The sequence below is a fragment of the Theropithecus gelada genome, chromosome 16 (assembly GCF_003255815.1).
Source record: "Theropithecus gelada isolate Dixy chromosome 16, Tgel_1.0, whole genome shotgun sequence".
Taxonomy (NCBI): Eukaryota; Metazoa; Chordata; class Mammalia; order Primates; family Cercopithecidae; genus Theropithecus; species Theropithecus gelada.
In genome coordinates, this window is record NC_037684.1 from 4,196,125 (window position 1) to 4,221,888 (window position 25,764).

At 53.5% G+C, this 25,764-nt stretch overlaps 2 protein-coding genes across 5 annotated transcripts in view; one reads left to right on the forward strand and one right to left on the reverse strand.

Moving 5' to 3' along the window:
• Nucleotides 1–25,764, forward strand: part of LOC112609247 (TBC1 domain family member 3G-like) — a 368,624-nt gene that overhangs the window by 16,356 nt on the left and 326,504 nt on the right. The window lies entirely within an intron of this gene.
• Nucleotides 4,402–22,420, reverse strand: LOC112609005 (galectin-9B). 4 transcript variants are annotated; one of them, XM_025361253.1, is made up of 11 exons: nt 22,317–22,420; nt 15,372–15,463; nt 13,215–13,416; nt 11,658–11,768; nt 10,375–10,470; nt 8,655–8,690; nt 8,089–8,139; nt 7,414–7,455; nt 6,870–6,958; nt 6,556–6,718; nt 4,989–5,135 (listed from the first exon to the last, which is right to left on the reverse strand). In XM_025361253.1, the coding sequence occupies exons 1-11, from the start codon at nt 22,353–22,355 to the stop codon at nt 4,989–4,991; spliced, it is 1,068 nt and encodes a 355-aa protein (XP_025217038.1). In that variant the 5' UTR covers nt 22,356–22,420. The 4 variants fall into 4 exon arrangements, with proteins under 4 accessions (XP_025217040.1, XP_025217038.1, XP_025217039.1 ...); XM_025361254.1 differs by having other exon boundaries at nt 8,077–8,139; XM_025361255.1 differs by lacking the exon at nt 10,375–10,470 and having other exon boundaries at nt 4,402–5,135.

Sequence of the window (25,764 nt, forward strand, 5' to 3'; positions counted from 1 at the left end):
GGCTACGCTCAAACCCAGCAAGGCTGGAGGGCGGCCGATGCTTCCACCATGGCTCTCAGACGGGCTCTGCTGCCCCCAAGCCGCGTTGCCCCCTGAGCCTGGGGTGGTCAGAATAGACTCTCAGCCCTCACACGTCTGTCCCACCAGGGCACCTTCCGGGCCCAGTGCTCTGTGCCCATGCTGGGGCCAGTGGGCATCCTGTGTGGAGCCGGAGCACAGAGTTCCCGACTGACTCCTGGACCTTCTAGCTGGGGAGCCCAGGATCCCTATCCTGCAGGGACCTGATGGACAGTCTGCATTGAGAGGCTCCTTTTTCTGGGGTGTAGGCAGAGCCCTGGGCGGGGGGACTGCCTTTATTGATGCCTCTTTGAAGCATGGCAAATTCAGAGACAGTTTGGGAGCCCCACTGGATGGTCAGCCCCTCGAGGGCAGGACTGTGTCCAGCATTTATCTCTCTACTCCCAGCCCAGCCCCCGGGGCATCTGTGCTCCTCCTCATCCTGAGCCTGGCCCGGTGCAAGGTCCTGGCTGGGAGGGGACTCACTCCACAGCCCTGAGTGCCCTCTCCCCACCTCCCTGAGGCCAGCAGGCCTGTCTGCAAGCCTTGTCCCCAGCAGCTGGGGACTGGACCCACCACTTCCTCTGGTTTCAGGTCTATGTTCAGGACATCCTGCGGCAGCAGCTGGCCAGCGAGGTGCTCCGTGTGCTCCATGAGGAGCTGGGTCACCTCTATGTTTGCGGGGATGTGCGCATGGCCTGGGATGTGGCCCACACCCTGAAGCAGCTGGTGGCTGCCAAGCTGAACTTGAGTGAGGAGCAGGTCGAGGACTATTTCTTTCAGCTCAAGGTTTAATAGGGGGTGTGTGGGCTGAGGGTGTTGGCCAAGGGCACAGGCCATTGGAGCCAGGACCAGGGGTGGCCGGTAGACCCAGGGGAGTCAGGCCCAGAAAAGTTCTGGACCCCAAGAGAATCTTAGCAGTGGCTGAGATCTGAGCTGGGTGGGCTGTCAGAAGGCCCCGCTGCACATCCCGGACTGGTCGCAGCTTTGGGAAGTCGGGAGAATGGGTTCCATTTTGCCGTCTGTGGAATGGGGGCAGGAGAGTCTCCTTGGCCTCTCCCCAAACCCCCTTTCAGAAAGTATCTGTGTGGCCAAAGCAAGGCTGTGAACACAGGGGAGAGCAAGGCTGCCCCCCGTCAGCCTCGTGTGAACCTCACACTTCTTATTCACACCCAGGCTGGCGTCTGCTCACCCTCATCCCCGCGGCAGCAAGGGCTTGCATTTCACTGATGAAGATAATAGTGATATTTATCAAGGGTTTCCACGGGGCCAAGTGCTTGCCAGGGATTTTCATGTGGCATTTCATTCAGTCCTGCCGAGGACTTTATGAGGGAGGCACCCTGCTTTTCAGAGGGAAGGGGGCCTACGGGGTCCACAGCAGTAACAGCCTAGAGTTCAGTCTGCCTCTCTCTGGTTCCAAAGCCTGTGACTGTCACTTCCATACTCTCCCTAAGACACATTCATATGTTCAACTGAACATTTATTGAGCACCTACTATGTGTCAGGGATAGAGCAGTAAATGAAACAGGCAAAAATTCTTTACATTCTTCTGGGGCTGACAAACCCAAACAAGGAAGAGGTGTAGCGCTTCGGAGAAAAACAGCAGGAGACAGCCCAGGGAACGCTGGGGAGTGTAATTGTAAATAGGGTGGCCAGGGAAGGCAGAGCTGGAAGGCGGCGTCTGAGAATAAACCCGAGATAGTGAGGAGGAGCCCCGTGGATACTGAAGGAAATGCTTGGGGCTGTTCTGGAGGGGGCAGCAGGTACAAAGGCCCGGGGGTGGGAGTTAAGCTGGCGTGTTGGAAGGACAGTGAGGAGATAACAGGCATTTCCCCAAATGGGTTGAATGGGTCAGTAGATATTTGGCATCAGAAAGGTTCCAAGGTCGAATAGCCTGGGACAGGCTTAGTTAAGCCAAGGCAAGCACGTTGCTTTACTACAAGGCTTCTGGGGGGCTTCAACCTGCTGCTGTGCGTCGGGACCCTTCAAGGCTGGGAGGAAAGCAAGGACATAGCGTTTCCCAAACGTATTTATCTCAGAGCTCACACTTCCTGGAGCGTCTTGGGTGGGGAGTGAGTGCTGGGCAGGACATGGGAATGCCAAGTAAAGCTTTGGAGATGGTTAGAGGGCCGGCTCCAGAGCAGGTGCTGAGCGGGTTTAGGCTCTAAACCAGATTCCAGCACAATCTAAGTATGACAGTTGGGAAGACAGATGGCTCATGAAGGTCCATGTGACAGGGAAGCTGGGCAGCCCCAGGGGCTCATCCCAGCCTGGACTTGACACGTTGGTCTCTGTTTCCACCTAAAAGAGCCAGAAGTGCTTTCATGAAGATACCTTTGGTGCTGTATTTACCTACAAGCGGACAAGGCGGCAGCGCAGCCCTGGAGCCTGCAGATGTCAGCCCTCTGACGGCCCACAGGAGGGGTTAAAGCTGCCGGCACAGAACTTAACCAAGGAGCCAGCTCTGCATTATCTGAGGTCACAGGGCCTGGGGAGATGGAGGAAAGTGGTATCCCCCAGCCTCACATCTTATTTTTTCACTTCTTTCCCCATCAAGCCCTTTACTTGACCTCCTACCAAGTAGCACCCTGGATTGATCGGAGCCTCCTCTCTCAAGCTGGGGCCTCCCTGGTCCTCTGGAGATGAAATCTTCAATGACAGGCCTGGCAAGTGGGTGAAAGATGGAATCTGCTGCTGAGTGCACCACTTCAAGTGACCACCAGGAGGTGCTGTTGCGCCGCTGTGTATTTAACTGCCTTGGGTACAATTGTTTATGCCTCTGTTTAAAAAACTAACACCCTAGTCTGTTCCCAATGGCCACCTGGGTCTTCCCTGTATGATTCCTTGATGGAGATATTTATATGATGGAATTTTACTTTAATCACACTGTGTGTGTGTGTGTGGGGTGGGATGTTTTGTAGGGAACGTGGCCCTGAGTTATATAGAGTGGGGAGCTGGTGGATGTCACAGCCTGAACAGGTCCCCCATAGAGGGACACCCCAGGCAGGCCATGGCTCCTCTGAAATGGCTGCCAGGTGTGACAGCAGCAGATGGAGCTTCGTGCTGGTCCAAAGACCTGTGGTAGGGCGGAGGGCACAGGCCTGCCTCCCACACAAAGAATCTGACATGGGGTCTGGTGAGAGTGGGAATCTCGTACGAGGCCAGAGCTTCAGGTTCTTGAGGTTCTTCTTGGACACTGTCTTAGAAAGCATTTTGCTCTGGGGCCACCTGTCTCATGCAACTTTGGCCAGTACGGATGTGGCCCCTGGGAAGGCAGGGTATTGAGGCAAGTGTGGGTCACAGCATCCTCGCCCGACGGACTAGGGACCCTCCTGGGTTTGGAGACGGCCAGGGAAAGCTTCTCAAGAGACTGGGCCCGTTTCCCTCTCCTGGTCAGAACCAAGGAAGGAGCTCAGCGGTGGCTGCTGGGGTCCTGGCAACGTGTGGCTCCCAGCTGGGGTTTGGCCTGTGCCTCCGGGGCGCCCTCGCCCGGGACCCTCCCTCTCCCCTCCTCCTTCTAGCAGCAGCGTCTCAGGTGGCAGGAGAAGGTGCAGTGCCAACTTCAGGCTCCAGACGTGCCCTGCGTGACAGCCGTGCATCTCAGCAACACGGCCAGGAGTCCACTCCGGACCAGGGCTTCCCAGCTTTAATGTGCGCGCCTCGTCTGGAGTCCTGTGAAAACGGAGACTCTGATCTCGCAGGCTGGGCGGGGTGCAGGATGCTGCGTTTCCAACAAGCTCCTGGGTGCTGCTGGTGCCACTGCTCTGAGGACTACGCTGGGGCCTGAGGAACTGGATTCTTGCTGGGCTGAGCAGGATGTGTTGGCATCACGTGGACGCAGAGCTGGGCTGCCTGGCAGTGGCCCAGTGGCTGACAGAACCCCACACATGGACACAGAGCCACTTTTCTCACACAAGCCCTAACCCCTAATGCCAGGGAGACCCACAATGGAACACACACCCAGACGGTGCTTTGGATCGGCTTCTCCTGACACCCCTTCCCCAAGCCACCTCCTCCCACTGGGACGCCAGGTCTGAGGAGCCAGCTCTGGCCCTGCTGTGGCCCTCACAGGCTCTGCCCCAGCCCCTCTCCCATCTCAGAGGCCCGGGGCTTTTTCCTGGGGTCCCCCATGACCACCTTTCCTGTGTCCGAGACTCCTGCCCAAAAGGCTAGAGCCCCAGCCTGCTTTCTCCAACACCCTCTGGGAGGAGGTGGGAGGTCAGGACCCCCTGCCCAAAGGGAGTCCATGCTCTCCCGTCCCACTCCTCTCAGCAGCACCCCTGCCCGATTCCACAGACTCCAAAATGGCTCCAAATGAATTAAAGCAGCCACGGTCAACCCACATGAATGTGCCAACAAGCATTTTCATTTCTTTATTTTAAGGACACTGGGAAAGGAGCCAGTCCCCTGAAGAGGCCAGTCCCCTGAACTCCGGTCAGTTGGTGGAGGCCAGTGGGATGCCATCAGGCCTGCTTTCCAGGAGGGGGTGAAGGGTTGGTGCAGGGAGCAAGGTGAGAGTGAGGTTAAAGGTCAGAGAGGAGGGGCTGAGGAGGCCACCTCCCACCAGGAGTGGACAGCTGGTGGCTTGGGACTGGGGTGGAGCCGCGTGGGGGATGGGAGGGGACTGAGCATGGGCCTTCATCTTCACTGCCCACTCCTCCCTCTCCCTGGCTGTGCCCGCCTCCTGGGATGGTAGGATTTGGGCAGCTGGAGCCCCAGGTGCTGCCGCGGCTGAGGAAGGCAATCCCGGTCAGCTGCCTTCTCCGTTCCAGGGTGGCTGTAGCCAGAAGCAGGACCAGACGAGGACATGGCCTCTGCATTAAAGCCCAGATCCCAGGGAGGGTTGGAAAGGCTGGGCCTGGGACGTGAGGATGATGAGAAGACCCAGACTGCCCCCGACCCCAGTCCCCGCCCCAGGGCCAGGGAGCCACCTATGTCTGCACGTGGGTCAGCTGGATGTCGCCCCCCACTTCCAGTTTGTTGATGGCGGGCAGGTTCCTCAGGCGATGGTAATATTCAAACAGGTGCTGACCATCCACGGCCACCTTGAGGCAGTGCGTGTCACACAAGATCCACACCTGTGCAGAGATCATGCCGTTTGCACTACACTTGGGAAGTCCTCCACTCACACTGCAGCCCCCTGTCTCCCTCCCTCCTTCCCTCCCTCCCTCCTTCCCTCCTCAGACATTAATAAGCCCCTCACCTGCGCTCCATCCCCACTGAGTGACGACGCTTCACTAAACAGGCTGTGCGTGCTCCTTCCCTTGTACTGTTCCCTGGCCTACAATACTGTTCCCACCCCATCAGGGACAGGAGCGGTGGCCTGTGCTGTCTGCATCCCTCGGGCCCAGCACACAGGAGTGCTCTGGGCCTGGGCTCCTGCAGCATCAGCCTCCTAACTGGTCTTTCCCACCCCAATGCCTTCTCCATGAGGCAGTCAGCGTACAAATGTTAAAACCTCCTTCCCTTCGCAATAGCTAACACTCCTATCACACACGCCATGTGCCAGGCACTGTCCTACGCATGCTACAGATACTGTCTCATTCCATTCTTACAACTCTAGGAGACTCATATGATTATCAACTCCATTTTGTAGATGAGGAAAGTGAAACGCAGAGTAGTTAAGTCACTTGCCCGAGGTCACACAGCTGTCCACAAATCAAAGAATGTTGCTCCCTGGCTTGAAACACTCCTGTGTGGCTTTTCACTGTGTTAAAATGCAAGCTCCTTTCCATGGCTGCAAAGCCCTACATCAGCCATTTTCAACTCTGATTGCAGAGTATAATCACTTAAGGCATATTTTTAAAATGCGAATGCTCAGCTGACCGCCTCGCTGGCCTGGGCTGGGGCCCCAGCACTGATATTTCCTTTGTAAGCTCCCTGGGTGGTTTGAATGTGTAGTCAGGGCGGACACGCCTGCCTGCTGTTCCCGGACAGGCCACACCTGCGCCTCTGCATGTTGGCCCTCGCTGCCCCTCCCAGGCTCGCTCTACCTCATCGCTCTGTTTTGCTTTGTGCGTGGCACTGTCGTTATCTGTGACCATCTGTCCATGCTTTACTTTCCTTGTTCCTTCCCCATCTAAACTGTAAACTCCCTGGAGGCAGGACCCGGTCTGCCTGCTTCATGGCTGCGCCCCCAGCACGCGGGCTGCTTCCTGCACAAAGCGGGCCACAGGAAAATCATTGTTGAATGAATCAGTGAAGAAATGAAAAACACCTGCTTCTTGGATCTGATTTGACACTTACTGGCTGTGTGACCGCAAGCAAGTAACCTGCACTTGTGAGTTTCTTTCCTCATCTGAAAAAGCAGATCCCAACACTTCCTTCATGCAGGAAAATAATGATAATAATAATAATTTGTTGGCCACCTTCTCTTCTTCTGGGCCCTCATCCCAGAGGCATCAGCCCCCATCCTGTTCAAGGCACCCCAGACCTCCTTTACCCCTCCCCCTGTGCACCCGTAGGAGCCTCTCCGAGCTCCAGACTGCGGTGCCTCACCGAGAAGCTCTGGCCTCGGACGAAGGGCATTTTTCGGGGCAGACTTCGCTCCTCAGACCCCCAACAGTTGTTGATCTGGGTGTTGCGGACCACAGCGTTCTCATCAAAACGGGGGTTCAGGTGGAAGGCGATGTGGCTCCCAGAGCACAGGTTGATGTGGAACCTGGGGTGGGCGGCCCACCTGAAGCTTTGTCCTCTGAGTTCTGAGCCCTATTTCCTCCCTGTCATCTGCAGCCTGCCCGAAGCCAGGGGAATGGCTGGAATGACCTTGAAGGGCTCTCTCTTCCCAGAGGTCACTGGAGCCCTTGCCTTACCTCTGAGCACTGGGCAGGACAGTGCCCGACAGGATGATGGACTTGGATGGATACAGTCCTCCCGGAATGGTGGTGACAAAAGGCATTGGCTGTGGGAAGAAGGGGGACAGAGCAGCCAGTGACAGCCAGGGCAGCCGCCACACGGAAGGGGAGGACTGTACCAGTTCCCATGACTCTGGGCTGTCAGCTGAGAGGAAGCCCGCAATAGCTTTACTTGGTTCCGTAAAAGCCAAAGGAAAACTTTCCAGTGCTCCTCAAATTCATGGGCTTAGATTAGTGTCACAAAAGGAACTTTGGCCAAACACAACAAGACTCGTGGGATGAAAAGGGAGGGCCATGCAATGTGCTCACATTGACATGACAGTTTTAAGGTTGAAAACTCCTCTCCACAGTCTTCTACTTCGCTGGGATGCTTTGAAGCCCTTCAGCTTACCAAAGGACCGCTTTTCATTTTGCAAGGCCAGTGGATACCCCCGCAGTGGCTCTTCACCCCCAGCCTGCCCACCACAAACAGAACCTCCGCCCTCCCTGAGAAGCCACTTACATAGGCGGGGTGGGGGTACATCATAGGTGGGAGGGCAGGAGTCTGTTGAAAAGAAACCAGGAAATTCAATGGGAGAGCACATGTGTGCACGAGCACTCACCCACGCGCACCCACGCATTCTGGAGGGGGCTCCACTGTGAGGCTGACCTCGTGAGGCTTTGGCCCTTGGACTCTCCTGTCCACCTCCCTTTTCATGTTAGCCTTCCTGGAACTTCCTTCCGTGTTCCCGGACCCCACCACGGTCACCTGCCCCTCAACCCCTCCACAGGCAGCCCCACTAACGCTAAGCTCCTGGCCGATTTGCACCAGCAGGAGAAGAGCTTAAGCCTTTGATCAGGAGTGACATCCGGGGAACGCAGGACGCAGGGCCAGAAACCTCACATCCGAGTGCTGGGGCCACCGCACTCCCCACTTGGTGACAGGTGGACCAGTTTCCCTCCCAGTCTCTAGGGAACCTGCCTCTTCCACCACTGGATAAATCCTGCTTCTTCCAGAATCTCTGCTGTCCCAAGGGCGGCTTTAGCCACATGTCACCTGAGCCAAGGACTCAGCCCCTAGTGTCCCCATCCTCCTTGCTAAACCGCTTTCTTCCTGACTCTAGGGCTCTAGGGAGTTTAGTTCTTGGTGAAGGAGGACACTGTGCAGCTGTGAACTGGCCAGAACTTGTAGACTTACAGAGAACATCTGTCCAGGGGCGCTCTGCACCATGTGGATGACTGTCTGGGTCTGGAGGAAAGAAACCAGGTCTCACTCAGGCTCTCCCATGTGAAGACCACCAGCTCCCACCAGAGGGCGCCACACGGCAGGCACCTCCAGGGGGTGTAATCAGCCCAATGGCCCCACAGACCCCACAGAGGGTGGGTCCAGCTGTTTCTTCTCTCAAGGGGATGAGGGAGGGCAAAGGTTAGAACCCTGGAGAAGACAGATGGGGACGCTGGTGGCTCTAGCCCATCTTTCCTCTCAGGGAAACGTCTCTCAGCCTAGCCTCCCTTTGCAGGTGGGAGAAGGGAATGTGGGACACGGTCTTCCGTGGCTGCCCACAGGCTGGCAACTCAGGTTGTTTCATCACGGCCAGCCAACCACATCCAACCCCCCACCTCGCCAGGCCGGGCAGACGGTCAAGGGCCTGGCCTCTGCCCTCCCCACTCCCAATGGGAGAGGCCCAATGCCTGGCCCCGCCTCCTCCATGAGCCCAGAAGAGCCAAAATGAAGAGGATCCAAAAAGAAAGCAAGAGACTTACAATGGGAGCTGGGTTGGCAGGCCACACGCCGGGAGGCTGGAGGGGTGAGGAGAGTCAGAAGGGTGGTTATCGCGGGCACCACAGAACGGGAAGAGACGATGGCAGAACTCCAGGGAGGCTCTTGTGCTCAGAAATGCCTCCCCAGACACACCCGCCTCCCTCTTTCTCCCAAGCAAGCCTTCCTGAGCCCGTGGCCCCCAGATTTTTACCCCCAGGTGCACAGGGCTGTGGGGTTGGGGGTAGGGTATCTCCATTGGTTCCTCTCGAGAGAGAGGAGGCTGGGTTTGCTGGAGTCCTCATTGCTTTCTGTAGCTCCCACAGCCAAGAGCATTACTTTCAGTGCCATATTTCACCCGTAAGGTGAGAAGGGGTATTTGTTGAAGGCCTACTGTGGGTCGATTCCTGGGCTTCAGTGCTTTCCAATGAGGGAAGCAGCCTCAGCTCCTGTGTCCCTGGTGAGGCAATGAGGCTCAGAAAGATTAAGCAACTTGCCCAAGCTCGCCCAGGTAGAAGGGACCAAATCCAAAACGACAGCCAGTTCTGTCTGACTGTATCCAGCACACTTTCTATCACCCCCAGGGTCAGGGCCAGGGCCAAAGTTGGGCTGCCCTGCAAAAGTTCCCTGGGGCTCGACCAGTCCTGAAGTCAGCGTGGCAGGAGGCAGGTGCCCTGTCTGTACCGTGATGGGCCATAGGAGGACTGTGTAGACAAAGCGCCCCTCCTCCCAGTCCCCACTGCTTGAGTGGCCAGAGGAAGGGCTGCTCGCCTCCTTATCCTGGATCCTGCCCCACCCAGTAGACTGTTCTTGCCCTGGCTGGTATCCCATTCTCCCTGGCTGTGAGAACCACTTTCCACATTCATTCATTCACTGAGACTCTACTGAGTGCCAGGCACTGTGCAAATGAACAAGCCACGGTCCTAGCCCTCTGGGGCCTCATGGGCATAGGGAGATGGGGGTGGAGTGACGGGGACAGACACACAAACACAGTTACAATGAGGTGCTGTGAACTGGCATGGCACAGATATGTACAGATTCCATGGGGACATGGCGGGAGTGTCCAACAATATTCTGGGCAGGGAGGACTCCCAGAGGAGAGACACTTAGGCAGAGCATGGAAGGGCAATTAGGCGTGTGCTGGGGACAGGCTGGCAGAGGGTGCTTCCGGGACCAGGGACAGCATATGCAAAAGTATGGTGGCCCGAGAGGGCCTTGAGTGAGCTGCAGAGGCTGCGTGAGCTTTGTGGGTTGGGGGTGAGGCAGGGAGGTTGACTGGGGCCAGACTCGGGAGGAATCTGTATGCCCTGCTGGGGAATTTGGGCTTTATTTGAAGGGCTTGGGGCTGTTAAGATTTTTAAGCAGGGAGAGGGTGTGATCAGATTTGCTTATAAGAAGGTCACTGCGGCAGTGGTTGGGTGTGGGGGGTGGGGAACTGGACCCCTGTCGTCATGGTGAGGAATCCCAGAGGCCTGGGCCACGTTGGTGACTTTGGGAGGGAGATACATTGGTGCCTTGGAGAGACATAAAGAAGGGGGAGTGAAGAATCCAGGGTGACTCCCAGGTCCCCAGCTCTGGGTGCCCAGCAGACAGAGACAGGGAACTCTTGAGTGGGCACGATGGTGCCTGTAGGCCCTGGTGTCCTGCTGGCTGGGGCCGGCCTCTCAGACCCTGGGTCCTTCCTGCTGTCTGCTCAGCCACCCAGGGCCTCTGTGTTGAACTCACTTTTTGTCTGCGCCCCCTGGGCCTGGGTGGGAAACAGACAGGCTGGGAGAACGGCACCATGGAGAAGGCGGGCTGAACAGGGACTGTGCGGGAGTTCTGTTAAAACAAAAGGCATTGGGTGGTAAGGAGAAGCATTAATGGAGCCAAGAAGAAGCTGAAAGGCAGAGGCGGGGGCAAGAGGGAGAGACCAGGCAGGCAGGGGGATGCGGCTAGGGGGTTAGGGCCACGCCGAGGCGGGAGGGGAAAGGGCCACGCCAAGGCGGGAGGGGAAAGGGCCAGGCTCCGGTGAGCAGCACAGGGGGCAGTGTCCCTCCAGCTCTTCCCTCCCCTTCCACCTGCAGGGGAGAGAGTCAGGGAAGGAGGGAATGAGAGATGAGGACCAAAGGGTGAGGAGCCCAGATTTGCTGAGGGCCTACTGCACACTTCGCTCATCTCAGGGAGCTCCCTTGAATACCAAAAGGGTAACAGCAGCTCCCATCCAGCTGCCGGTGCCCTGTGGGAATATGGGCCCAGCATACCCTCATCTTCCTGTTTTTCATGTGGTATTGGTATCTCCTGACCTTCTTTAGTTTTATTTATTTTATTTTGTTATTCAAACTAGAAGTTTTTAGAGATGGGGTCTTGCTGTGTTGTCCAGGCAGAACTAATTCCTGGGCTCAAGCGATTCTCCTGCCTCAGCCTCTTGGGTAGCCAGGATTGCAGACCTCCACCACCGTACCCGGCTCTCCTGACCTTTCAGATGTTGGCAACACATTCAAAGTCTTTAAAACACAGAGGTCAAACAGACCCTGGTGTGGGCCCAGGGGGCCGTTGTGTGACCTCTGATATCTGTCTCCTCACTGAACCACACGACCACCAACGGGGGGCAGGCAATGACCATGCGCATTCTACAGATGAGGAAACCGAGGCTGAGAGAGGCAAAGTCGCTTGTCTAAGATCACACAGAGGATGAATGGCAGAGCTGGGAATCTGAACTGGATTCAGTTTGGTTCCTGAGCCTGGGCTCTTTCTAGAACAACATGGCCTCCTAACCAGGATGGAAATTGAGGGATGAAGAGAAAGGGGCAGCCGAGGAGTCTGGGAGACCAAGGCAGGTGACACAGAAGGAGGGGCAGAGTGACAGAGGAGAAGGGGTGGGCAGGCACTGGGACAGGGAAGCAGAGGTTGTCCCCAGAGTCACCTGGGTAGGAGATTGGCTTGGGTCCACCCAGCAGGGCCTAGGCACAGCTACGCTGGGCCCTGCATCCCAGCCCCGGGGACCGGTGCCAGGTGGACAGTCTGACCTGGAAGCTGATGTAGGACAGCTGCACAGAGCCATTGACGGAGATGGTGTCCACACGGTGGAAGGGCACGCGGTGGAAGTACTGCACGAAGAGGCTCCCGTTCACCATCACCTGCCAGAGGAGAGCACGTGTTCCGGGGCAGGCGCCCCAGACCGGGATGGAGACCCCCCCTGCGCTCCTGGACCCTCCTTCTAGAAAATGAAGACCTGAGTCTGGGCCTCACTGTGGGGCCAGTTGCAGGAACGTGTGTGACCCGAAGGGCATCAACCCGAGTTTCTACTGGGCTCCAGTGGTTGGTTTTCGTTCTTCTGGTCGTTTACTGCAGAAGGTTTGTCTTTCTAGTTTTAGCTCACCTGGGGCTTCATTTATTTATTATTTATTTTTCCTTCAACTTTTTCTTTTTTTTTTTTTTTTTGAGACAGAATGTCACTCTGTCACCTAGGCTGGAGTGCAGTGGTTCAAGTAATTCTTCTGCCTCAGCCTCCCGAGTAGCTGGGATTACAGGTGCCCACCACCATGCCCAGCTAATTTTTGTATTTTTAGTAGAGACAGGGTTTCACCATGTTGGCCAGGCTGGTCTTGAACTCCTGACCTCAAGTGATCTGCCCTCCTCAGGCTCCCAAAGTGCTTGGATTATAGGGGTGAGCCGCCGTGCCCAGCCCCTTCAACTTTTATTTTAAGTTCCAGGGTACGAGTATAGGATGTGCAGGTTTGCTAACTAGGTAAACGGGTGCCATGGTGGTTTGCTGCACAGATCAACCCATCACCTAGGTATCAAGCCCAGCATCCGTTAGCTAATCTTCCTGATGCTCTCCCTCCCTGACCAGGCCCCAGTGTGTGTTGTTTCCCCCCTTGTGTCCATGTGTTCTCGTCATTCAGCTCCTACTTATCAGTGAGAACATGCGGTGTTTGGTTTTCTGCTCCTGCAATGGCTTCCAGTTCCATCCATGTTCCTGCAAAGGACATGATCTCATTCCTTTTTATGACCGCAGGGGTATTATTGAAATATGCATAAAATACTCATGGGGAACAGAGAAGTGACCTCGGGTTGTATACTGAGTGGATGGGAACATCCTTATCTCAGATAAGCATACTCAGACTGACTGACCCACCAGCTTCTCAAGCCCAGAGACCTACTCTGCTTGCAAAGGTAATTTGCAATGTGCTTACAAAACTATACCCTTAATAGACCCTGGATAAAGGCTGGAACAATGTCGCTGAAAAATAAATGTTACCAGGGACCTGGAGAGGAGGAATGGTGACAACAGAGGAATGGAATGAGCTTGGAATTCAAAGACACACAACACCAAACAGCAACGTGATGACTCCTCTAGTTCTTATTTTCAGAGTAAAAGAAGCAGCAGGCGCACCTGTAGATTCAGGTGAAGGTGCAGAAGGAGACTACGCAGCCATTGGTAACACCTTACAAGGAAATGGTCATGTTATCTGTGTAGTGGCGTCGCTCTGGCTGAATGTCAAAGTGATTACTTAAAGGCCATTCACCTGATAGGGCTGGGAGTCCTGTGGGTGAGAGGTGGGGAGGGGATTCCTGCTCACCTTGAAATCCGAGCTCTGCACCAGGAAGCAGAGGTCAAAGGGCATCCCCTTCTGGAGGGGCATGTGCATCTTCCTCTCCTCGGGCCCCCATCTTCTTTTCTGCCTCGTGTTGCACACCACGTACCCTCCGTCTTCAAACCGAGGGTTGAAGTGGAAAGCAATGTCGTTTCCACTGAAGCCGGTCTGAAAGTCCACAGCAAACCTAGGCCCAGGGAAAGCAAATAGTCTTCTGTGGCATGGCCGAGGAGGGCCTCGGCGCCTCTGCCCTGCGTTTGTCTGGGATCTTGCATAGAACCTGCCTGGCAGACACCGCTTGGTTGGCATCCTTTTTGTTTCTCTAATTTGGATCCAATGTGTTTTTGTGCAATTATTGCATTTTGCCTTTACAGCATGATTTTCTAAAAATAAGTAGAAAATGGCTAAGGAAAAGTGCTGGCATGAGCAAACAAGAAGCATAGGTCTTGGAAAGTGATTACCAATTGGTACCAAAGATGGAAGTTGTTAAGCACACCTAGAAGAGACAGAGCCTTCCATGCCAGTGGACACTTGTTGGAGGCCAGCACTTGCCTGACTAAGTGGGAAAGAAGAGAACAAATGTAAAGAGCATGTGAAATTGGGTCCGGGCGCAGTGGCTCACGCCTGTAATCACCACACTTTGGGAGGCTGAGGCAGGCAGATCACTTGAGCCCAGGAGTGGAAGACCAGCCTGAGCAACAGAGCGAGATCTCATCTCTACTTAAAAATATATATATATAAAATATATATATATGTAAAATTAGCTAGGCATCATGATGCATGCCTATAGTCCCAGCTGCTTGGGGCGCTGAGATGCGAAGATCTCTTGAGCCCAGGAATTCCAGGCTGCAGTGAGCTATGATCGTACCACTGCACTCCAGCCTGGGTGAAAGAAAAGAGTCCTTGTCTCAAAAGAAAACAATTAATTAATTAAATGAATAAATGGAGAAGATTGCATTTGAAATATCTCTGCTTGTATTTTTTCCTTTGGAGTCCTTCAGCTTCACCCCTGTAGTCCTTTGGAAATTCCTGCCCCAAGGAAGGGAGAGGCAGAAAGCTCCTGAGAGGAGAGCGCCCTCTGAGGCAGGATCTGTCTGTTCCACAGGATGGGAGTGGGAAGCCCTCCTGGTGCTGGGAGGTGGGGGAGGCGGAGGGACAGGGAGAGAGGAAGGGGTGGAAGATCAGAGGTATGGTCCTGATTCCCCTCGTTGCAGGGTTCACGGGGATCGGGGCCTCCCTGCCCTTGGCATCTCCTGGGGGCACTGCAGGCTCTCAGAGAAGTCCCACAGCAGCATGGCAATGGCAGAGGAGGTCACCAAGAATCTGGGTGGCCGAGCTGAGGTTGAGCTGGGATCTGTGAGGCCCAGAAGGTCTTAAGGAGAGGTCCCCTGGGACTGAGGCAGAGAGGCTTCCGAGAGAGAGCCATGAGACCAGAGGCTCTTCTGTGGGCCCCGCAAACTTCAGCAGGCAGCCACCCGTGGTCTCCCACCAAGCCAGGAGAGAGCTGCACACCCCTGCGCCCCCTGGTCGGGGTTCCTCGGCAGGGGTCAGCCAGGCCTGCGTGAGGGTCTAGAGCCCTCCCAGCCCCTGAGAAGCCATGTGAGCTCCTCTCTGTTCCCAGACAGCCCACCTTGGGAGGGAGGAGGGGGTGGGAAACTGCCCTGATACAATGTTAGTAGTTTGAATTGACTTAGTAGTTTCCAGAAAAGGCCTTGAAATCAAAAGAGACCAAATTACTTTGAATGTCAGTTTTCAGTATTTTCACGTTAGCAGAAGGAGAGCTTCAGAGTGGATGAGAGCAGTGATGGGAAATGGAGGAGGTTTGATTTTTGTAACTCTTAGTCACAGTGTGCAAGGTTCAACCCAGAACGTAATCCTCCAACTCTGACCATCCCACTCCCTCCTTAGACCGCCAGCTCCCAGGGCCCCATTCATCCTGGAGTCCAGGTTAATGGCGCCCCTGGCTGCAGGTTGTGCCTGCGGAGTGGTGCCCGGCAGCATGGGTTAGGGACGCATTGGGCCTCCCCTGAGCCAGGCACGTGAGCTTGGATGTTGTTGTCTGAACTAACCCAGGCTCCCAGGCAATGGTTTACTAAGGGACAAGGCTGGAGTGAAACGTTTCCATCCATTACACACACACACCTGCTTCCACTGGAGCTGAGAACAGTCCCATTGACAGTGATCTGAAGTCCGTCCTGGAGACCCCCTTGGATAGTTCCAGAAAAGGGGACGGCCTGCAAGGAGAAGGTGTGGGGCCATCAGTCAGGTGGCCGGCCTCCTGTTTGCTCCCCTCCAGTGCTAGTCAGTGGCCGGCCTGGGTGTGACAGCGCCATGCAAGGGAATGGGGTGTGGCTATGACCACTATATACGGAGTCTCAGCCCCAGGGGTCTTAGGGTCCCGTGTGGAGGCAGACACAAATCCAATTAGTTACTCAGACAGTCTAAGCTTATGATAAGGAGAAGCCTGGCCCTGAGAGGACACGACAGGGAGCTGAGCTTGTGTGAGAGTCTGAGAGGCGGTGGAGGCTGCATCAGGAACGCACCAGGCTGAAGGCCTTCCTTCCAGGCAGGGAAGAGGCAGGCGGACGCCCTGGGCTGGTAAGGAACTAGGTAGTAATGGGGGCTGCCAGACCTCCTGCCAAGCTCCCAGCTAAGCGCCCAGGGCCCTGGCTGGGGACTCAGGAGGCTCAAGGGAACAAAGGGACCCATCAAGGGTCCGCAGGTTCCACGGAGAGGGTCACCTGAGAGGGACAAGAAGAAGGCATGTCCCTCTCCCCACCACCACCATATAACGATGGCCACCGTCACCTTTGCCCTCCTGGCCACCTTCAGCAGAGTCTTTTCCCAGATGCCTTCTGCAGCCATGGGGCAGCCCCCTCCTCTACTTCTGCCCTCGGGCTCCCTATTCCTTCCCTCAGGCCCTCAGCAGTCCCAAGCCCTAGTGTAGTTTCCCCACCCATCCCAGGCCCCACAGGCTACCACTTTATCAAATTCTCTCTTCCGGGGCTCTTTAAAGGAGCGATGGGCCATGGTGAGGATGCATCGCTTCAGAGTCAGGTCTGAATCCTAGCTCTGCTGCTCATGACCTGAGTGGTCTTGGGAAGCCTACTTCACCTCTCTTTGCCTCAGTTTTCTCATCTGTAAAATGGGAAGGTGTTTCTCCTACTGCATGTGACTGATGATTTCATGAGAAAAGGCCTGTGGTAGAAGAGATTGGCACATAGGAGATGCTTCTCCACTGTCACCTGCCCCCTACCTTGTTCTCTCTGAGCAAAATTCACAAACTGGTACTTCCAGTTTTCAAAGTTTATTCCGAAATGCCTCATATCCAGTGTGGTTCTATAACCCGCATTAAAGCACAGTTCTATCTCCTGGCTGATTTTCACATGCTTCAAGTTTTTAGTGTCTTCTCTAATATCTCCTTTAGGTCAATTTCCTACACAAATTAAATGCCTAAAGGAGCCAGGCAGGTGATGTGTTATGAGTCAGATGGCCAGGTAGGGAGTGGTGGGGACTGTGACAAAGTAGACGTCACACCCCTTGCCTGAAAAGTCAACATCTACTCAGCGCTAACCAATGATTACCATCTGGGTCCAGGATTGGCAGAGCTTCCAAATTTTTAAGAGAAGACAGAAACCTGGATTTTTTTTTTTTGTAAAACTTTCTAATTTCTTGGGGGAAAATTTTTGTCAAAAAGGATTATGTAAAAGTTCCTGGCTGGGCACAGTGACTCACATCCATAATCCCGAGGCAAAACAATCATTTGAGCCCAGGAGTTTGAGGCCAGCCTGGGCAACATAGTGGGACCCCCATCTCTACAAAAATTTAAAAAATTAGCCAGATGTGGTGGTGAACACCTTTAACCACAGTTACTTGGGAGGCTGAGGTTGGAGGATCACTTGAGCCTGGGAGGTCAAGGCTGCAGTGAACCACGATTGCGCCACTGCACTCCAGCCTGCGCAACAAAGGGAGACCCTGTCTCAAATGAAACTCCCCAAATTCCTATATTATAGAGATACACAGTGAAATATTTGCAGTGGAATGGTATCTCTGGATTCGCTTCCACATATCTGAAGGTGGGAAGGGAAGCAAGTGAGGGAGGGTATAGGATGAAGCAAGATAGGCCAGAGTTGACTGTTGTTGGAGCAGAGTGATGGGTGTGTGTTGTTGATGGTACAATTCTCTCTACATGTTTGAATTTCCTATAATAACAAGTTAGAAGAAACACTGTGAAGGCCAAACAGAAAACACCCACCAGCCAAATTCAGCCTACTGCCCACTGCTTTCTGGTCTGTATTGTTGAGTTGTGTGACCACACAGAACCCTGGGAAACCCGTCCTCGCTCAGTGTACACACCTGGCTCCGTGAAAGCCCCAGGAAATCTGGGATCTGATTCAGATAGACTGTGCTCCCCATGGATTTGAGGGGGTGTCTTTTGTTGTCCCTCAGGTCAGCTCTGAACTCTGCCATTAAATACTTTAGTGACCTCAAGCAAATCACAGCTTCTCTGTGTCTCTGACTTCTCTTTCTTGTCCCTGTCTACACCTCCAGTGTGGGGTAAGGAGAGTCAGCCTGATCCAGGTATGGACCAGCATGGCCTAGGATCGGGAAGCCTGTTGTCCCTGAAACATGTCTGTGGAACATTTTTCCCCTTGTCTGTTTGTGGAGGCCTGTGATTCTCTCCAGAGCCTTTCACACTATCATGAGAGTCAACGCTGGAAATACACACCCTCCTGGGAAGCTTGCGGCCTCCACTCAAGCGTATTCACACCACAGCGTCTAGAATCGAAGGCAGAGCGTGATGGACACGGGCTCACAAGTACACACAAGGCTGAATTAAGGAAGCCAGGAGTGAGAAAGAGCAAGTACAGATCATGGGGGTGGGACAGGGCAGGTTAATCTCCAAGGCAACAAGTTCCCCAAAAAAGTTCTGGGAGGTTTCAAAATGTCTTAAATGGCACCCCCAAATTCTGAAAAACAAGACTTTTATTTTATTTTATTTTATTTTGAGATGGTTCTCACTCTGTTGCCCAGGCTGGAGTGCGGTGAGGGGTGTGATCATGGTTCACTGCAGCCTCTGCCTCCTGTGCTCAAGTGATCCTCCCACCTCAGCCACCCAAATACGTGAGACCAAATAAATACATGCCACCATGCCATGCCCCACTAATTTTCAAATTTTTGTGAAAAGAGCGGATCTCGATACGTTGCCAGGGCTGGTCTTGAACACCTGGTCTCAAGTGAACCTTCTGTCTTGGCCTCCCAAAGGGCCAGGATTTTCAGGCATGAACCACCATGCCTGGCCTGAAAAATGAGATTTTAAATTGAATATTATCCTACAAACAAGGTTATTCATTGCAGCATTATAACACAAAGGATTATAAAGCAAAGCATTGGAAAGAGCCTAAAAGCCTTCCAACAGGAAAAAGGTGAAATAAATTAGGATATTTCCATATAATATAACAGGTTCTGTGTAGCCTTCAAAAGAAAAGAAAAAGAGGACAGAAAAGAAAAAGAAAAAGAGGAAAACTCTGAGCACCGATATGGAATGATGCCATTTGTATAAAAAGGCTATGGACTTGGATTTATTTATTTATAGATAAAATATCTCTGGAAAGATTTACAAGAAACTTGTAACACTGGTTATCAGTGGGCCACCCCCCAGAAACATCCCCATTCGAATCCCCGGAAACTGTGAATATGTTGTAGAAGGACCTTTGCAGATGTGATTAAATTAATAATTTTGACATGGGGAGACTGTCCTGATTTTACAGGTGGTCCCAATATAATCACAAAGGTCCTCTAAAAAGGAGCAGGTGGATCAAAGTCAGAGGTAGGAGATGTGACAACAGAAGCAAGAAGCTGGTTTTGGGGTTTTGTTTGTTTGTTTGTTTTGTGTTTTTTTTTTTTTTTTTTTGAGACAGGATCTCATTCTGTTATGCAGGCTGGAGTGCAGCGGCATGGTCTCAGCTCACTGCAGCCTCCACTTCCCCAGGCTCACGTGATCCTCCCACCTCAGCCTCCCAGGTAGCTGGGACTACAGGCGTGCACCACCACACCTGGCTAATTTTTGTCAATTCTTTGTAGAGACATGGTCTCACTTTGCTGCCCAGGCTGGTCTCCAGGTCCTGGGCTAGAGATCCTCCTGCCTCGGCTTCCCAAAGTGCTGGGATTACAGGCATGAGCCACTGCGCCTGGACAAAGCTGCTGGTTTTAAAGATGGCAGGAGGGGCCATAAGCCAAGGCATGCAGGCAGCCTCTAGAAGCTGGAAAAGGAAAAGAAACAGATTCTCCCCTGGAGCCTCCGGAAGGAAACAACCTTGCTGACACGCTGATTTTAACATCTGACCTCCAGAATCATTAAGAGTATAAATTTGTTGTTTTAAGACTGGCCAGGCGAGGCTGCTGTGGAATTTAGATCTGTGTGTCCAGGAAACCCAGGAAAATAACTGGACCTACTTTTGTTCCATAGGGTGCAGGAGGATGGATTTTTACACTGGATTTATGGTCCCACGGGCCTGGGCTCGCCTCCCAGCTCTGTACATTGGCAATTCTGACATTGGCCAAGTCGCTTGACCTGCCTGTGCCCCAGTTCCCTCCTCTGAACGGCAGGACAGTAACACCACCCGGCAGAGTTCTGAGAGGACTGGGTGTGATGCGGTGAGCTAAGCCCCTGGCTCGTGTCGGCCTTGACAGTGCAGCTCTTTGCATGGAACGAATCGATCCCTCTGCTGAGTCAGAACTTGCTCTCTGTTCCTGGTTGTGCCCAGAGACCGGGGACTTTCCCTCTTCTTCTTATTTGGAAGTCTAGAAAGCAGAGCTGAGTCCTGTGGACCAGAATGTGGGCAGCTTTGTTCTGTACTCTGCATCACCAGAGGACACCTAGGCTTGGCCCCGCCAGTAGGGAGCTCAGCCTGGCTGGCCGAGACTGCCCACCAGCAGGAGCCAGTACGTGGCCGTTAGCGAAGGTGCCCCGTGGTCTCAAAGGCTCCACCGTCCTGCTGGCCACCTTTCATGACTCTTTGATTTTAGCCTTCTGACCTCCAACACTGTAAGAACAAATGTGTTGTTTTGAGGTTGGCCAGCTAAGGCAGCTGTGGCATCTGGATCCATGTGTGTCCGTGAGGGCTCTGGGCGTGACCAGGAACATTTATCCTCATGGCAACCCCGGCCACTTTTACAGATGAGGAAACTGAGGCACAGAAAAGTTCAGTCACTTGCCTAAAGTTACACAGCTGGTCAGCAACAGAGCTGGGATTTGAACCCCAGCACCCACACTTCTAACCACCACACAGGCTTCCTCTCATGAGGAAGCTGGGAACGTCCTTATTCCTGGCTTTCCCAGTGCTTCCTGGGCCACACAGCAGGTGGTTCCAGCTTCCCCCTGGCCCTCCAAAGAGGCTGAGCTACATGAGACCAGAAAAGAAGAGGGAGTGAGGCTTCCAAGCCAGGCCCTCTTGGCACTCAGCCCTCCTCAGCAGGACAGCGAACTGCGTGACCTTCCCCCACTGTCGGCACGTGGAGGAAGCGTGGCTCCGACTGCCAGAGGGGTCACCGAGTGAGGCTTAAGTGTCCCACCCCAGGGGAGCCCCGTGGGGTAGAGGGGTGCTCTGGACACCCACGGGGGCTGCACTGACCGTCTTTCTTGTCTGGGCTCCAAGGCCCTGCTTTAACTCTTGGAAACTCTGATGTCCATAGGAGGATTTTCCTTCTGAATCCAAAGATTAGATAGTAAAAGCCAGTTACCAGAATGATATGTCAGAACCTGGAAGAAGCTCTGGGATCTCCTCTCTGACAGAAAACCAGAGATGGGGTGACATGTCCAAGGTGACGGTAAGGCCCACCCAGCACCGGCAGCCCGTTCCGGCTTCCCCCACTCTCTCCGTGCAGGTCCTACCTCAGGGGCCTCCACAGGGTGGCTGAGGGGTCATTGGTGACAGCCAGGAGGAAACAGGCCTCCTTTCTCCACTCTTCCTCTGGAGTTTAGAAAGCAGAGCCGAGCCCTGCAGACCAGAACCTAGGCAGCCTCATTCTGGACTCAGTGTCACCAGAGGGCACCGAAGCCCGAGCCTGGCCTCTGCTGAGGTGGGCCCTGGCAGCTTCCCTGCCCTCAGCACCCTGCCTCTGCCCACCCAGGAAGGGCCCATCAGCCCACCCTCTCCAGCCCCTCGGGAAGCTCTTTGCCAAGGTGGGGTGAGATCCTATGACAGGACCCGGCCAAGGACAGTGACCCCTGAAGGCTCCTGGTCTCCTGGCGCTGCCAGTCCCATCTGGGGGCATTTGGCAACTGGCCTTCGCCTCCCTGAGCCTTGGATTTTTCGTGAATGAAGGGGACTCATAAATCTCACAGGCTTTCAGCAAGGCACCTGCAGCCCTCTGACCCCACACTGCAGGGACAGTCCTTGCCCCCTCTCACCTCTGAGACTGCCCCTCTGCGGATGCCCTCACATGCCCATGCCTGGTTAACTCTGCCTCACCCTTCAGAGCACAGACACCTCCTCAGGAGGCCTTCCCTGCTGCCCCCAGACTCCCAATAACACAAAACACTCCCAAAGCTCTGACAGTGTTCCAGGCACCGTTCAAACACACTAGATACACTACCTCCTTAATCCATAGCCCAGCCCTGGGAGTGGGGGGCTCAAGTATTATTCCCACTTTACAGATATGGAAACTGAGGCCCAGAGACCACTAGCCAGTAAATGGTTGGACCCAGAGAGGCCATCTTCACAGTAAGCACCCTTAACTACCATGCCCGTTAGTGTCCTTACTGTCCCAGAAGCGTGCTTGCTTCCTCTTTACATGAACCATCCCGCTCTACACCTCTCCCCCTGAGCACACAGGACAGGATGGGACAGCTCAGTCAACATGTCAACCCCATGAATCATGGGGACGAGCATCCCTCCAGGCATGAGCGAGCTCAGCGTGGCACAGGTGTGCCAGGATGACCTCCGCTGACATTTCTGCCCTGCTTGTGTTCTCTTTGCCTTGCCCCTACCCCTATCCCCTGCCACCAAGGAGTTGCTTCCTCAGAGCCCCAGGGCTGTGTCCCCCTGGCTGAGGCAGCCCTGTGCCCACGGCCCCGGAACTCACTGGGTTCAGGTAGGGAGCTTGGGAACAGCTGAAGGCCATCTCTCCACCACCTCTGTGGCCACCGCTGCCTTTCACACCTGCCAGGAAGTCCTTTGCAGTGGGAATGACTTGATGCAGAAATAGAAACCAAAGCAACTTGGCTGTTATTCAACAGGGAGGAGCCAGCAGCAAGAGGAAGCAGGTCCAGAGAGAGAAAGGTAGGGTGCTGGGTGAACTGCAGTGACGCTCACAGAGGGAAGTGGGCACTCCCAGTCCCAGTGACCTTTCCCTCCTCCCTTTCCTGTGCTCAACCCGAGCCTGAAGCATATTTGGTTCATAGAGGTCTACAATGCTTGACCACACTGACATGACAGCGAGTTGCCAGATGGCACTGCCCAGAAGTATGTGGCTGTGTGTCCTAAGCACGCTTGGCCATGGAGTCCAGAAAATAATGGGGCTGGGCGTTGCCTGTGCACGGGGTGCTGGTGGGGAAGGGCGGCTTCAACCCATTTTACATATAGAGAAGCTGAGGCTCAGAGTCTAAAAGGCATGCCCCAGGTTGCACAGCTAATTCCTGGTAGCCTGAGCTATATGAAGATTCTCAGACTCTTCAAAAAGTGTTTCTCCTCTTTACATTTATATTATTCACGTAAAAACATAATTACGTAGAGGGGAATATTTTGCAAGAAAAACACCACAATGAAGATTTTTATTTTAGAGTATGGGGTGCCCAGGAGCTTCTGATCCTCCCTCTCAGTGAATCTCTCTTTCTTCTCCTGCTCTTCTCTATCTTTATTTTCTGCGCTTTAGGATGGGGAGAGAAGTCTTGGACATAATAGAACATTTCAAGTGACATGGGGCTGGAAAGGGACATATGGCATGAACTGCCTTTATTTGGCTTCAGCACCTAGTTAGGGGAAATAATTGGCCGAAACAGAGAATAACAGGATAGGCTGCAGAGGGGGGAGGGAGCCATGAAATAAACTGACCTGAAGTTGACCAGGTCCCAGTGATGTGCCGGCGAGAAGGCCCAGAACTCAAGCTGGGCTGGGCGGGTAAGGGCTGTACAGGCTCAAGGGGGTGGCAGGTGCCCCAGGGCCATAAGTGAGTCTGCACCTCTCTTCCTTCCTGTGCTCTGCCTAGATGCACTAGAATTTGCAGACGAATTCCTTTGAGATGCTCCCATAGACTGAGGCCATGTGTGCTATCTGCACTCTCCATCTCCATTATGTTCTGGATTAAATAGAATTTGACCAATTTAAGGAGTAGACAATACAGGGGGAACAGAAAGGAGAGAAAGGAAGGGAAATTCTTTGCAGTCCTCTCGGATGCCATGGACACCAGGAACAATTTCATCATGCCACATCATTTGTAGGCAATTGCCAATTGCTTGGGATATGGAACAACTGGAACTGTCTTTCACAGCAGACTGGAGTGTAAAATAATCCAACTTAGAAAACCAGGCAGGGCGTGATGGCTCACGCCTGTAATCCCAGCACTTTGGGAGGCTGAAGTGGGAGGATCACTTGAGTCCAGGAGGTTGATACCAGCCTGGTCAGGATAGGAAGACCCTGTCTGTACATATAATTTAAAACGCAAATTAGCCAGGTGTGGTGGTGCTCACCTGTGGTCCCAGCTATGTGGGAGGCTGAGGTGGGAGGCTCACTTGAGTCCAGGAGGTCAAGGCTGCAGTGAACCCTCATCACGCCACTGCACTCTAGCCTGGGTAAGACAGCAAGACTCTGTCTCAAAAAATAAAAAAATAAAAAGAAAGAAAAACTGCTTGGCGAGTTGTAATACAGTCAAATATCTACTTCTAGGTTTTGGCTTTTCTACTTCTAAAAAGTTAGCCAAGAGAAAGGGAAACATATTTGTCTGTTTTTAAAAGCTTTACTCACCGTAGCCCCAGGCTGGAAACAATGCAAATTGTTCACCAAAGGAGAAGGGAGAAATGAATTGTGGTTTTCACACAACAGAGTAGCCCTCAGTAATAATAAGGAGCTGGGCCACAGGAAACATCAATGGGCCTCGCAACTGAGCAGAAGCAGCCAGATCCAAACAGACACACGCTGTGAGAATTCCATTCGAGTCAAGTTGAACAACAGGCCAGAATGGCGTCACCCTTGGGGGTCTCTGACTGGGAGGGGCACGAAGGAGTCTTTGAGAGGCTGGAAATGTGCTGGATCTGGTTCTGGGTGGTGGTCACACAGGTGTTTACCTCCATTAACAACAGGCTGAGGCTGGTGCAGTGGCTGACACCTGTAATTCAGCACATTGGGAGGCTGAGGCAGGAGGATTGCTTGAGCCCAGGAGTTTGAGACCAGCTTGGATTATTTTACACTCAAGTCTGCTATGAATGACAGTTGCAGTTGTTCCATATCCCAAGACCTTCTCTCTACTAAAAATAAAAAAATTAGTGAGGCATGGTGGTGCATGTAGTCCCAGCTACAGGGAGGCTGAGGCAGGAGAATTGCTTAAGCCTGGGAGGTTGAGGCCACAGTGAGCTATGATGGCACCACTGCACTGCAGGTTGAGTGACAGAGCAAGATCCTGTCTCAAAACAAAATAAAACAAAACAAAACTCACACAGAATACCAGGATCTACATTTTCCTCTACCTAGACAATATCTCCGTACAATACTGCTAAAAGAAAAACTCTCCCAGAGCCCAAGGAGACACAGGCACAGCTCAGAGTTCCAGCAAATCAGCGCCTTAGCATCAGCTTGAGCCTGGGAGGTGAGTCACAGGTAAGCAGCCCACTAGGGAGTCCGGCCCATAAAGGAGGGCCCTGTGCTCCACGCCCTGCCTGGAGGGGCCGCGGTCATACCCAAAGGCTGACGTGTTTTTAGACTAATCGACACAGTAGGGAGGCACTTCGAGGCACAGTGCTGGCTCCCTTCAGTCACCACAGTCCATTCCCAGTGGTTAGCTCTGGTCTTCAGGAGACCAGAAGCAGCCCTTGGGAATGTTCCTTCTCAGAGCTCTAGCATTTGAAGTCGCAGACCCTTCTCGGCGGCTCTCTGTTCTCTGCCCTGTAGACTGAGGGAGTCTGTCACCTCACACTCATTAGGATGCCTATGATTAAAAAAAAAATCCAGAAAACAACAACTGTTGGCTAGAATGTGAGTAAACTGGAGCCCTGTGAAAACAGCGTGACTGTTCCTCAAAAACCTCATCATAGAATTACTGTATGATCCAGCATTTCCACTTCTGGGTATATCCCCCAAATAACCAAATGCAGGAACGCAAAGAGACATGTGAACACCCGTATTTGTAGCAGCATCATCCACAACAGCCAAGAGGTGAAAGCAACACGTCTCCGTCAACAAATGAGTGGTCAAAAAAACGTGGGCCAGACATACAATTCAGCCCTAAAAGGACGGAAATTCTGGCACATGCCACAACATGGATGGTCCTTGAGAACATTAAGTGAAATAAAACAGTCATAAAAGAACAAGCACTGTAGGCC